Source organism: Palaemon carinicauda, unplaced genomic scaffold, assembly GCF_036898095.1.
Source record: "Palaemon carinicauda isolate YSFRI2023 unplaced genomic scaffold, ASM3689809v2 scaffold166, whole genome shotgun sequence".
Taxonomy (NCBI): Eukaryota; Metazoa; Arthropoda; class Malacostraca; order Decapoda; family Palaemonidae; genus Palaemon; species Palaemon carinicauda.
In genome coordinates this window covers 50,300-63,635 of record NW_027169214.1, presented here as the reverse complement: position 1 = coordinate 63,635, position 13,336 = coordinate 50,300, and the positions used below count along the sequence as shown (strand labels likewise).

The window sequence follows — 13,336 nt, the reverse complement described above, 5'->3', positions numbered from 1 at the left end:
GTAACAAAAGTTCATTGCTATGACATGGAATAAGAATTGAAAAACAATACAAGACTGAAAAATTATTTGAAAAAAAAAGCCTCCCACTAATTGGACACTCCTATATGTATACAAAACACAAGTACCTGTTTTTTTTTTCTAGGACACCCAGACACCCCAAAAAAAGAAATAAAATATAAAAGTACTATTTCAAAATACAGTCCCATTAGGTTTCTGATGCAAATTTCGTAGCAATTAACACCAAGAAAGAGCATTTTCAGTCTAGGTAAAAGTATTCAAACAAAGTACCAAGCTCTTGACATGAGAAAGGTCCAAGCTTGTTGTCATCTGCTGGCCTAGAAGGGGACACTGCAGTCTGCTGGCCTGGAGGGGGACACTGCCGTCTGCTGCCCTGGAGGGGGACACTGCTGTCTGCTGCTCTGGAGGGGGACACTGCCGTCTGCTGCCCTGGAGGGGGACACTGCCATCTACTGTCCCGAAGAGTACCTTTGAGTGTGCCTCTGCCCCTTCTTGTAGAGTGTCACTACCTGTGCAGGAACTGTTGAGAGCCACTACCACCAGCTAGACTGATGTTTAGCACTGTCGTTTGCCGGCCTGGAGAGTGGAACTAAATGCTGCTGAGGAGAGAGGGGAACTGCCTCGGCTGTAGCTACTGGAGCCATTTCTGGCCTACTGGCTTTGGCCGGGTTACCCAAGAACTGCTCCCCTAGTCCACTGTCTGCAGTCTCTGGCGGACTAAAGGGGTTAGTTGTCGGAACAGTCGAGGAAGCAAAGGGTCCACCTCAAGCAGGACACTCCCAGAAGCCAGGTACAGGTGGGAGTAATGGTGAAAACCCTGGTACATTTCTTTGAGAAATCCTCAGTTTTTACCAGGATTTCCAAGGTCCCTAACCAAACATCAAGCCACAAAGTAGCCTGTATGGGAAGAAGAGGAGTTGGACGAGGCACGTCTAAGATCTCAGAATAGCTCCTCTGCTGCAGACCAGAGGTGGGAGAAGCTTGGTGGTAGAGCCGGAACGTTGCGAGGAGGAGAGCTCAAAGAGCTGTAGGATGATCGTAGCCCTGGCACCCTTCATGCCCTGAGTCCAAGGCAAGGATGCACTGGTCTCTGAAGGCTTCTAGGTGCAAAAGACACCATGGCTTTGCTCTCTCAGTTGATAAACCCATTGAGAATCCTGATGAGAGTCAGAACCTGACAAAATGCATGGTCCGACTCTTTCTGCTCTCCTTCCGACGTTGGACTTGGGCTTGCAGCGAAGTCTCCTTTTTCCAGCCCCGAGAGCTCTTCTTCGGGTGCGTCGCGCACATCCCTCGAGTGACAGGCTGCATCTGTAGACTTGGAGGTTCTTGAAGAGGACTTAGGAAGAGTCTTGGAGTCCTTCGGTTCCTTTCGTGGAAGGAGGAAGGGCTCAAGCATCGAAAGCTGCATTGTCATGTCCCTCTTGATTTCCATCGGTGGTGAACTCTCCGTGCGAGGGGAAACTTCCTCCGAAGGTGGAAGAGAGGAAGCCCCTCCCTGGCATTACCCGCTCGGCAGAGGTGAGGTAGGACAGTGTCTGGTGGAAGATGCAGGAGCAGACCTTGATAGCCTAATAGGAGTCAGCTTTACCCTAGGGGAAGTAACCACATCTGAGACCTTCTTCCTCTTCAGGGTAGAAGAAGCTGTGGTTCCTTACAGTAGGTCTGCTATAACTGTAAAATGCTCTGAAGAGCTGGCAGACAGAGCAGGCTTGAAGGCTTGCACCACTGCTCTGACCATTGTCCTGAACCAGGGCTGCTAATTGACTGATGCACTGTCAGACAGATCCCCTGAAGGCCCTGAAGGGAAAGGGACCGACAGTTCCCTGAGAGGAGTCTCTGCTGTTGATGGATCCACCTTCGAGATCCTGAACCCTTCTGTGGAGACCCCTCCTCCTTTCCTCGGCGGTCGAGCTATAATGCGTTTGCAGGGAGGGGAATGATAAGATGGTGAGCCGTCTACTTGATGTTCCTTAAAACCTAGGAGCCTGTAGAACCTGTTCATGGCCATGGCGCAAGTGGGACAGTGAGCGCTAGCGGGCCGAAGAGCACACATGATAAGAATAGTGTGGAGTAAGACGCTGAGCAGGATGATGCTGGTGCGGTTTCTAGAGAACGCGCAGCCGCGCAGTGCGACGCCACACAGGAGGATGCTGGCGTGCAGTTTTCGGTAAATTCGTAGGAAAGCTCTGGCGCGCAGGTGAGCACTGATAAGCTGGAGAGTGCCAGCGAGCCAAAGGGTGCTAGTGAGGTGGAGAGAGTTTTGGCACAGGAGAGCGCTATTGCACAACCGACCACTGGCGCTTGGGAGTGGGGTGACGTACAAGAGAGCGCTGTCGTGCAGGAGAGCGTTGGTGAGCCTGATACCGAGGCTGTGCATGAAAGCACTGATGTCTCAGGGAGCGCTAACGAGCTTGAGCTGGAGAGTGGAGTTGCACTGGCGATTGCTGACGAGCTGGCAAACACTACTCTTTGGAAGGACAGGGCTCTGCTGGAGAGCGTTTGCAATCGGGAGATCGCTGGATCATTGGAGGGGGCTGAGGATGAGAAGGAGAAGGCTAGCGGTCAAGGGAACGTCAATGTTCTGGTGAGCGCTGACTCAGTGGAGAGAAAGACGTTCTGGAAAGAGTTTTGAGAGCAGGCTGGCGCTGACGTGCTGTTGGAGAGCACAGGTGCACTGCAAGGAGCTGGCAGGCTGGAGAGAGTTGGCGCTCCGCTGAACACTTAGGTAGAACATCCGAGGATGTACAGGAGATGGGAATAGTAACGACAGGTCAGGAGGTTGACTGGAATGTCGAACTGGAACAGGGATGTGCCCTTTGGAAGGGCGAACATCCACCAATGACGATCGCGAACGATATGTAGAAGAGTCCAGGGCTAAAGTCCGAGGACTAGCCGCAGCGTCGTCAGGAGAAGGACCAGGAAAGGGCGAAAGTTGAGGGCCAGAAGACCACTGAAGTGGCAGCTCCTCTGTGGGTAACGGCTGCGAAGACGAGGCTGAAGAGCCTTTTCAATGATGGTGAAGGGCAACCTTTAAGTCAAAGCAGAGGGCGAGCTCTGCGACGTGGGATCAGCAAGCTGACCTTGAGCAGCAGTCCTCCGAAGAGGAATCTCTATGAGAGAACTCACCCGACGGGAGAACCACTCATATGAGACATATGAGAGACAGACGATGGACTTAGTTTCTCCCTTGAAGGATGGACAGAAGAGGGGAAACGTAGTTGTCAGCAACAGCAGGACAGTCTAGAGGGTCAGGGGCGTAGACAGCGGCCCCAGAAGACGCCTCTGACACCACAACATCGACAAGAATTAGAGGATCGAACTCAAAGGTCGACAACGGCTGCACACTCGCATTGCGGACCCAGGAGCCACAAGGACGACCACACCTGTAACACAGAACCCATAGACAAGGCCTTACCCGGGGGGAGAGGTGGGGCCACTTCGCTAGGGCAAGCAACACCTTCTTTCAAGGACGAGGGTTGGCAAAAATTAAAGTCTACATTACTGCTCGACGGTCTCTCAGAAGAGCCCGAACGAGTAGGAGCTTCGAAAGAAGATCGGGAGGCAGAAGAAGAGATCTTGTGTGTTATTTTCCCTTCATACAGAGGAACCTTCGGAAGAGAAATATCCCGCTTTGATTTCTTCTTTCGCCCTCGCCAAAATCTTTCCCACTGGGAGGTAGACCACTCCCGACGCTCATTGCACTTATTACCACAATCATACCGTTGACCTCTGCAGGTGGGAGAAAGGGTGTGGCAGTTAGTGCCCATGGCTGACATGAAGGTCCGGCAGGGTTGGCCTTCAAGTCCAGGGCAAGTATGCATGGTTGTAAAAGTCAACACAAACACACACTATTAAAGAGAAAGCACAAACAAAAAGCACTAATGGCAGTTCAAAACATAACTTGGTGAGGATGAAAAACAGCAACAACCGTTTACCATCCGAGCCAGAAGCAAAGTAAATTAAATCACCGGTGTGTGAAAGGGAATGGTAGCAAGCCCACCCAAGCCCGCTAACTAGCGAAATGGATAGTTAAACCTCACTAAATTTTAATGGCTCGTCATTTCAGCTTCACTGAAAGTAATACCCCTATTGAATAGGATAGGTTCGTATCCCAGTTACGGCACATACAAAGAATAATTCAAAGCTATCACTCAATGGCAAGTCAAAAAGGTAAGGGAGCAGGAGAGCAGCAATGTCCGTTCTCCACCAAGCCAAAAGCAAAGTAGATGCTCAGCCCAGTGTGTGAGTGAACAGGGTAGCCGGCTACCCACAACCTTCCCGCTAACTGGCGGTTTAGGTAATTATCCCTCACTAAAAGTCTTGTGGCTCATCTTCCAGCCTCGCCGAAAGTAATATCCCTATAAACAGCAAAGGTATAGACAGAACAAATATTTCTTGAAGGTTACATAAAAAAAAATATTGCTTTTAATCCTTCAATCTTCTATTTTTCATATTCAAACACTGACAACTAACTTGACACGAAATTAGACCCAAATGATTGTACTTATTACAGTTAACATTAGGGTGAGCTATGAGTCCAAACAAATTGGATTTCCAAAAACAAACCATGACAGCCTCTGGACATGATTACTGCTCTGTGACACAAATACAATCAATATACTGTAAACTTAATTAATAACGTCAGATATCTAATTTCGTTAACTCACGTTAATACTGAAACCTGTAGAATTTATTCTTAAATAAATTGGGTTATGGATTTTACCCACAAGACCCAGCCCTGGGACTTGGAATATTACTCAGCAAAATATCTTTAAATCTTAACTTCATTCTTGTGAAACCTGAATACAGTACTGTACGAAGAATGCTGTAAAATCATTTGATGAGAAACTCTCTCTCCAGAGAAACCAATGCAGATTGAAATGTTTGAGAAGAGCAATTGTGGAAATGAAAGAGAAACCAAATATTTAGATATTTTAATGAAGATACTCCTCTCAAGGACAATCCAATGGAAAATTATAAAACCTAAACTAGTCACTAAGACCACAAAAGAGATTACATCAAGAAAATCACATAAATCTTAAAAAATACTTTTCTACCTTATTACTATACTTATATTCAAACCCCCAAAATGAAGCTATCTCCATACCATAGTACTTTGTAAATAATCGCGTGGCTTCATATTCCAATATGAGCACACTGGCCTTTAAATCTTCCTTCCCGCTAACATTCATAACTTCACTACAGTACAAGAAGCAGGTAGAATCATCCAGTATTACTTTCAAAAAGAGACAATGTCACCAGCATTGTTTCAAAAGGCTTAATGCTGTATATTATTCTCTAAGCTTTATTTAGGCTGTGACCAAGCCAATCAACTACTGCCCCTGCAACTGAATCAGCAGATATTTACAAGTTCAAACTTAGTACAAATGTTTTTCTGTTAACGATGTTTTATTTCCTGGTTTTTATAATGCTTATTAATTCAACATTGTTATCTATCTTGAAATAGTCTCATTTTTCTCTTATATAGTTTATTCTTTACATTTCTATTTCTTCACTGCACCAGACTGTCAACTATTTGGTCCCTTGGGCTAGTGGCAATTTGCTTTCGCACCTTGGCGCTTCTAATAGTAATAATTAGGCTAATATGACAAATTTGAAAATAATCTGTATTTTTTCTAACTATACAAACCTGGATCTCTTTACACTGGAGATGCATTTTGGCAACAGCTGGAACTAGCTGTAAAACTTTTAGCTACTTAGCGAAGGGAGAGCGAGAGTTGGACCAACCACTCTGCTCACACCACCACTTGTAACTGAAAGTCACTGTGCAATTGCGGCAGAACTTCCTGGGGGAAGGTGATGGCGGGACCAGTATGTGTTAAGAGCTCCAAGATTGTATACATAGGGAAAATGCAAATTTTTTCCAAATCTGTCATTTATTACTGCACTACATACAAACCCTTACCATATTTACAGTGGAGACTCACCGTTAGGTGGGTGCAAGTCCAAAAAACTAACTGGCTAGTGCCTGACCTGAGGTGTTACTCTGTGCTTCGCATGAGCTGTTTGGAGGCATCATGTCACCTCGTCGACATATAGAGCTAACGGCCTAGGCAATCGTGCGAAGGGGTAAAAACTCTCACATCTATAATCTTTGCTGTTTTTTCTCCTTTATTCCACATCACAATATCAGATTTTATAGCACCTCCTTCTATGATGATTCTTGAGGAAACCTTCAGAGCAAAATGCTTCACCACAGTCTGTGCACATGAATGGTTTTTCTTCCAGGTGAGTTCTTAAATGTTTATAGAGTCTCTGTTTTAAATTATATGTTTTGCCACATTCATGACATTGGAATAGATCTCTCATGTGATTTCTTATGTTTACTGAGATATTTTTTCGAAGTAAAGAATTTGCTACAGAAATTGCACTTGTATGGCCTCTCTCCCGTGTGAATTCTTGAATGTATAGTGAAATTATGTTTTGTATTAAAAGTTTTGCTACAGACATCGCACTTGTATGGTTTCTCTCCCGTGTGAATTCTTAAATGTCTAGTGAGAATTGATTTTGTAATAAATGTTTTGCTACAGACATTACATTTGTATGGCCTCTCTCCCGTGTGAATTCTTGAATGTTTATTGAGACACTGTTTTGTAATAAATGTTTTGCTACAGACATTACATTTGTATGGCCTCTCTCCAGTGTGAATTCTTGAATGTATAGTGAAATTATGTTTTGTATTAAATGTTTTGCTACAGACATCGCACTTGTATGGTTTCTCTCCCGTGTGAATTCTTAAATGTCTAGTGAGAATTGATTTTGTAATAAATGTTTTGCTACAGACATTACATTTGTATGGCCTCTCTCCCGTGTGAATTCTTGAATGTTTATTGAGACACTGTTTTGTAATAAATGTTTTGCTACAGACATTACATTTGTATGGCCTCTCTCCAGTGTGAATTCTTGAATGTGTAGTGAGTTCTGGTTTTTTAATAAATGTTTTGCTACAAATATCACACTTGTATGGCTTCTCTCCTGTGTGAACTCTTAAATGTGGAATGAGATTCTTTTTTATTTTAAATGTTTTGCTACAGACATTACATTTATATGGCCTATCTCTCGTGTGAATTCTTAAATGGTCAGTGAGATATTGTTTGCAAGTAAATGCTTTGCAACAGACATCACATTTGTATGGCTTCTCTCCCGTGTGATTTCTTAAATGCACTGCAAGATTATATTTATTAGAAAACGTTTTCCCACATTCAATGCATGTGCATCGCTTTCTAGCTAGAGCATTGGAGTTAACATTACCAAAGATCCTTTTTTTTATCTCCTTCTCCTTTATTTGATTCACCTCTTGATTCAAAATATCTTTCTGTAATAATTCTCTTCCACTGATTACACATGAAAGTCTTCCCTTTTCTTTTCCTTTATCCTCTTTCACAGCTGTCCCTAAGTAAGTGTCTACACTTTCCTCATCATCGACATTCTCTTTACAACTTAATGAACCGTTTTCACTCACTGATGCATCGTACTCGTAGGAATTTTTCGAGTAGCTTTCGCTGGAATCAAATATTTCTGGCTCTACTTTGACTTCCATTTTTGGATCCAAGAAAAGAGCGCCATCATTAAAGAGAGCAACACTGCCAGTCATATAATTATTTTCTGGATCGACTGCAGGTGAAAATAAATCTTCAATTTCACTTTTCATTGAAAATTCAAAAGGTGGTTCAGAATTCATCATCCTCTCCCTATCAAAAGATGACAAACCCCTTAATATTATTTTCAATAGACTTCAAAGAGGAAATTAAGACTAAACTTCCTATTCTCAGACATCATACTGTACAACAAAATCTTCCATGACCATTTCTTTTCCAGTCTTACGTCTCTGGCATATACCTTCAGTAGCTTACAAGCTTTAGCAGCAAGAGGTGGATGATTCCTTCCTTTGAGATGAAAAGTCTGGAAGAAAAGAAAACTACAATCAGTTGGAGAAAAGGAAAACTCAATAAAATTAATGGAGTTTTCTAAAAAATAAAATAAATTCATAAAGTTACGTAATTTGCATTTTTCCTAAACATACAAACCACAGACTTTGATCTGTGTTCTATCTGTTCTTGTTACACATTTTAGGCATCTAAAAATCTCATATCCTCTGTAGATTCTATCATCCACAGTATTTCCTGTGACATAATTGGTTTTATCTTTAAATAGTTTTCCGCTTGCTCTTCAAAAAGACAGAGTTTCATCAAAAGTCTTATTTCCTTTACTGTACTTCCTCTCCAGTCACCATCAAAATTGTCTAGCTAATACTGCTATGCACCTCTGAGCCTTCCTCCAGAATTATGAACAGCAAAAGGCTTTATAGTAATCTTGCACAGACAGGAACATTTACCACAAACTCTTCCATATTTCTCCCTCTGCCTTTGCTTTGTTTCTTCTGTTATGGCAAAGTAACATTACTCACTTGTTAAGTTGTTTCTTTCTGGTTGCCTTTGTGTTGTCCAGTGCCTTCTCAAGAACAACAGATACCCTCCATCCCTGTGAAGATGGACCAGGAATTCTGCAATTTTAGGCTGAGAGGGTCTGGAAGAAGAATGACCTTTCATCTGGCACCAGCGTAAAAAAAAAAAAAAAAAAAAAAACTGCCCATTTGACTTGATAAAATCAACAAGTAGAGCATCACATGGCTTAGGCTAACTAGATGAAAAGCCTTTTTACCTTGAGAACCTCCTGACAGGCTCCAAGTATGAAGATGAAGCATGTGGAGCCCCTGATGAAGACAATGAAAGTGAGGCTGTTTGAGTAGATCTGGTCTCTAGCAATCTAACAGGAGGGTTCACTAGGACCTCAAAAAGGTCTGGGAACCAGTCCTTCCGAGGCCAGAAGGGAGCGATGAGGGCCAAGGAAAGACGACTGGTTTCCCTTGATAAAACAGCCAGATCAGAGAGAGGGAGGTGTCCACCTGAAGACTTCCTCATCTTGTAAGTGGGCATATGTCCTCATGTACTGGAGATACTTGAACGAAGGCAAGACCAATTAGTAACTAAAGTTCATTGCTATGACATGGAATATGAATTGAAAAACAATACAAGACTGAAAAATTATTTGAAAAAAAAGCCCCTATATCAATACAAAACACAAGTACTTGGTTTTTTTTTTTTTAGGACACCCACACACCCAAAAAAAAAGAAATAAAATATAAAAGTCCTATTTCAAAATACAGTGCCATTAGGTTTATGATGCAAATTTCTTAGCAATTAACACCAAGAAAGAGCCTTTTCGGTCTAGGTCAAAGTATTCAAACAAAGTACCCAGCTTGTGACATGAGAAAGGTCCAAGCTTGTTGCCATCTGCTGGCCTGGAGGGGGACACTGCAGTCTGCTGGCCTGGAGGGGGACACTGCCATCTGCTGCCCTGGAGGGGGACACTGCCATCTGCTGCCCTGGAGGGGGACACTGCCGTCTGCTGCCATGGAGGGGGACACTGTCGTCTGCTGGCCTGGAGGGGGACACTGCCATCTGCTGCCCTGGAGGGGGACACTGCCATCTACTGTCCCGAAAAGTACCTTTGAGTGTGCCTCTGCCCCTTCTTGTAGAGTGGCACTACCTGTACAGGAACTGTTGAGAGCCACTACCACCAGCTAGACTGATGTTTGGCACTGTCGTTTGCTGGCCTGGAGAGTGGAACTAAATGCTGCTGAGGAGAGAGGGAAACTGCCTCGGCTGTAGCTACTGGACCCATTTCTGGCCTACTGGCTTTGGCCGGGTTACCCAAGAACTGCTCCCCTAGTCCAATGTCTGCAGTCTCTGGCGGACTAAAGGGGTTAGTTGCCGGAACAGGCGAGGAAGCAAAGGGTCCACCTCATGCAGGTGACTCCCAAAAGCCTGGTAAAGGTGGGAGTAATGGTGAGAACCCTGGTACATTTCTTTGAGAAATCCTCAGTTCTTACCAGGATTTCCAAGGTCACTAACCAAACATCAAGCCACAAAGTAGCCTGTATGGGAAAAAGAGGAGTTGGACGAGGCACGTCTAAGATCTCAGAATAGCTCCTCTGCTGCAGACAGGAGGTGGGGGAAGCTTGGTGGTAGAGCCGGAACGTTGCGAGGAGGAGAGCTCAAAGAGCTGTAGGATGATCGTAGCCCTGGCACCCTTCACGCCCTGAGTCCAAGGCAAGGATGCACTGGTCTCTGAGGGCTTCTAGGTGCAAAAGACACCGTGTCTTTTCTCTCTCAGTTGATAAACCCATTGAGAATCCTGATGAGAGTCAGAACCTGACAGAATGCATGGTCCGACTCTTTCTGCTCTCCTTCCGACGTTGGACTTGGACTTGCAGCGAAGTCTCCTTTTTCCACCCCCGAGAGCTCTTCTCCAAGTGGGTCGCGCACATCCCTCCAGTGACAGGCTGCATCTGTAGACTTGGAGGTTCTTGAAGAGGACTTAGGAAGAGTCTTGGAGTCCTTCGGTTCCTTCCATGGAAGGAGGAAGGGCTCCATCATCGAAAGCTGCATTGTCATGTCCCTCCTGACTTCCATCGGAGGTGGAGAACTCTCCGTGAGAGGGGAAACTTCCTCCGAAGGTGGAAGAGAGGAAGCCCCTCTCTGGCATTACTCCCTCGGCAGAGGTGAGGTAGGAGAGTGTCAGGTGGAAGATGCAGGAGCAGACCTTGATAGCCCAATAGGAGTCAGCTTTACCCTAGGGGAAGTAACCACATCTGAGACCTTCTTCTTTTTCAGGGGAGAAGAAGCTGTGGTTCCTTACAGTAGGTCTGCTGTAGCTGTAAAATGCTCCAAAGACCTGGCAGACAGAGCAGGCTTGAAGGCTTGCACCACTGCTCTGACCACTGCTGACTGACTGACGCACTGTCAGACATATCCCCTGAAGGCCCTGAAGGGAAAGGGACCGACAGTTCCCTGAAAGGAGTCGCTGCTGTTGATGGATCCACCTTTGAGGAAGGCAGCTTCGGGATCTTGAACCCTTCTGTGAAGACCCCTCCACCTTTCCATGGCGGTCGCGCTGTAATGCGTTTGCAGGGAGGAGAAATGATGCGATGGTGAGCTGTCTACTCGATGTTCTTTAAAACCTAGGAGCCTGTAGAACCTGCTCATGGCCATGGCGCAAGTGGGACAGTGAGAGATAGCGCATTGGGGAGCGCTGGTGGGCCAGAGAGCGCACAGGAGAGCAATAGCGTGCAGTAAGACGCTGAGCAGGATGATGCTGGTGCGGTTTCCAGAGAACGTGCAGTACGACGACACGCATAAGGATGCTGGTGTGCAGTTTCCGGTAAATTTGCATGAGAGCGTTGGCAGCCAGGTGAAAATTGGCAAGCTGGAGAGCGCCAATGAGTCAGAGGGTGCTAGTGAGCTGAAGAGAGTTTTGGCACAGGAGAGCGCTGTTGCGCAGTGGACAAGTGGCGCTTGGGAGTGGGGTGACGTACAAGAGAGCGATTTCGTGCAGGAGAGCATTGGCGAGCCTGATACCGAGGCTGCGCATGAGAGCACTGATGTCTCAGGGAGCGCTATTCCTCAGGGGAGCGCTAACGAGCTTGAGCTAGAGAGCGGAGTTGCACTGCGAGTGCTGGCGAGCTGGCAAACATTACTCTTTGGTAGGGCAGGGCTGTGCTGAAGAGCGTTGGAGATCGGGAGATCGCTGGTGCATTGGAGGGGGCTGAGGATGAGAAGGAGAAGGCTAGCGGTCAGGGGAATGTCAATGTGCAGGCTGGCACTGATGTGCTGTTGGAGAGCACAGGTGCACTGCAGGGAGCTGGCAACCAGGAGAGTGTTGGCGCTCAGCTGAACGCTTAGGTAGAACATCCGAGGATGTACAGGAGATGGGAACAGTGACGGCAGGTCAGGAGGTTGGCTGGAATGTCGAACTGGAACAGGGATGTGCCCTTTGGAAGGGGAACATCTACCAATGGCGATCGCGAACGATACGCAGGAGAGTCTAGGCCCGGAGTCCGAGGTCTATACGCAGCGTCATCAGGAGAAGGACCAGGAACAGGAGAAGGTCGAGGACCAAAAGACCACTGAAGCGGCAGCTCCTCTGTGGGCGACGGCTGTGAAGACGAGGACGAAGAGCCTTTTCAATGATGGTGAAAGGCAACCTTTAAGTCAAACCGGAGGGAGAGCCCTGCGACGTGGGATCAGCAAGCTGACCTTGATCAGCAGTCCTCCGAAGAGGAGTCTCTATGAGAGAATCCGAGGGGAAGAACCACTCACAGGAGACAGACGATGGACTTAGTTTCCCCCTCGAAGGATGGACAGAACAGGGGAAACGAAGTCGTCAGCAACAGCAGGAGAGTCTAGAGAGTCAGGGGCGTCGACAGCGGCCACAGAAGACACCTCTGACACTACAACATCGACAAGAATTAGTGGATCTACCTCCGAAGTCAACAACGGCTGCAAACTCGCAATGCGGAAGATAAATTGCAGCAAGAAGTCCTTGAAGGGCGGACTCGGGAGCCGCAGGGACGACCACACCTGTAACACAGAACCCATAGACAAGGCTTTACCCAGGGGGAGAGTTGGGGCCACTTCGCTAGGGAAAGCAACACCATCTCTTAAGCACAAGGGTTGGCAAAAATTAAAGTCTACACTACTGCTCGACGATCTCTCAGAAGAGGCCGAACGAGTAGGAGCTACGGAGGAAGGTCGGGAGGCAGAAGAAGAGATCTTGTGTTTTTTCCCTTCACACAAAGGAACCTTCGAAAGAGAAATATCCCGCTTTGACTTCTTCTTCCGCCCTCGCCAAAATCTTTCCCATTGGGAAGCAGACCACTCCCGATGCTCATTACACTTATTACCACAATCACACCGTTGACCTCTGCAAGTGGGAGAAAGTGTGTGGCAGTCAGTGCCCATGGCCGACATGAAGGTCCGGCAGGGTTGGCTTTCACGTCTATGGACGGTATGCAAGGTCGCACAAGACAACACAAACACATACTATTAAAGAGAAAATAAAGGCATTAATGGCATTCCAAAATATAACTTGGTGAGGATGAAAAACGGCAACAACGTTTACCATCCGAGCCAGAAGCAAAGTAAATTAAATCACCGGTGTGTGAGAGCATGCCCGCTAACTAGCGAAACGGCAAGTTGAACCTCACTAAATCTTAACCCTTTTACCCCCAGGCTATTTGGAAATTTCCAACCCTTAACCCCCAAGGGGTTATTTTTTTCCCAGCACATTTTGTAGTATATTTTTTTTAAATTGCTCTAACAGCCTTAATTTTTGTCATAGAGAGGTCAGGTTGGTCTCAATCTCTTGGAAAATGCCTGAATTTTCTCAAAAAATTATCAAAAATATGAAAAAAAAAATTTTTATAGCATTTTTTTGCAAGGACGTACAGGTA

At 46.0% G+C, this 13,336-nt stretch overlaps 1 protein-coding gene across 4 annotated transcripts in view; it reads right to left on the bottom strand.

The window, feature by feature from the left end:
- LOC137635743 (zinc finger protein 813-like) overlaps positions 1-13,336 on the bottom strand; it is a 202,857-nt gene that overhangs the window by 168,262 nt on the left and 21,259 nt on the right. The window contains exon 3 of one of the 4 annotated variants that reach the window (XM_068368198.1): positions 4,997-7,944. The exons of the other annotated variants lie outside the window; for them this stretch is intronic. Coding sequence (XP_068224299.1) covers positions 6,326-7,726 — 1,401 coding nt within the window. The 5' untranslated portion in view covers positions 7,727-7,944 and the 3' untranslated portion in view covers positions 4,997-6,325. Of the gene's footprint in view, positions 1-4,996; positions 7,945-13,336 lie in introns of those variants that run through there. 4 annotated transcript variants of the gene reach the window in all.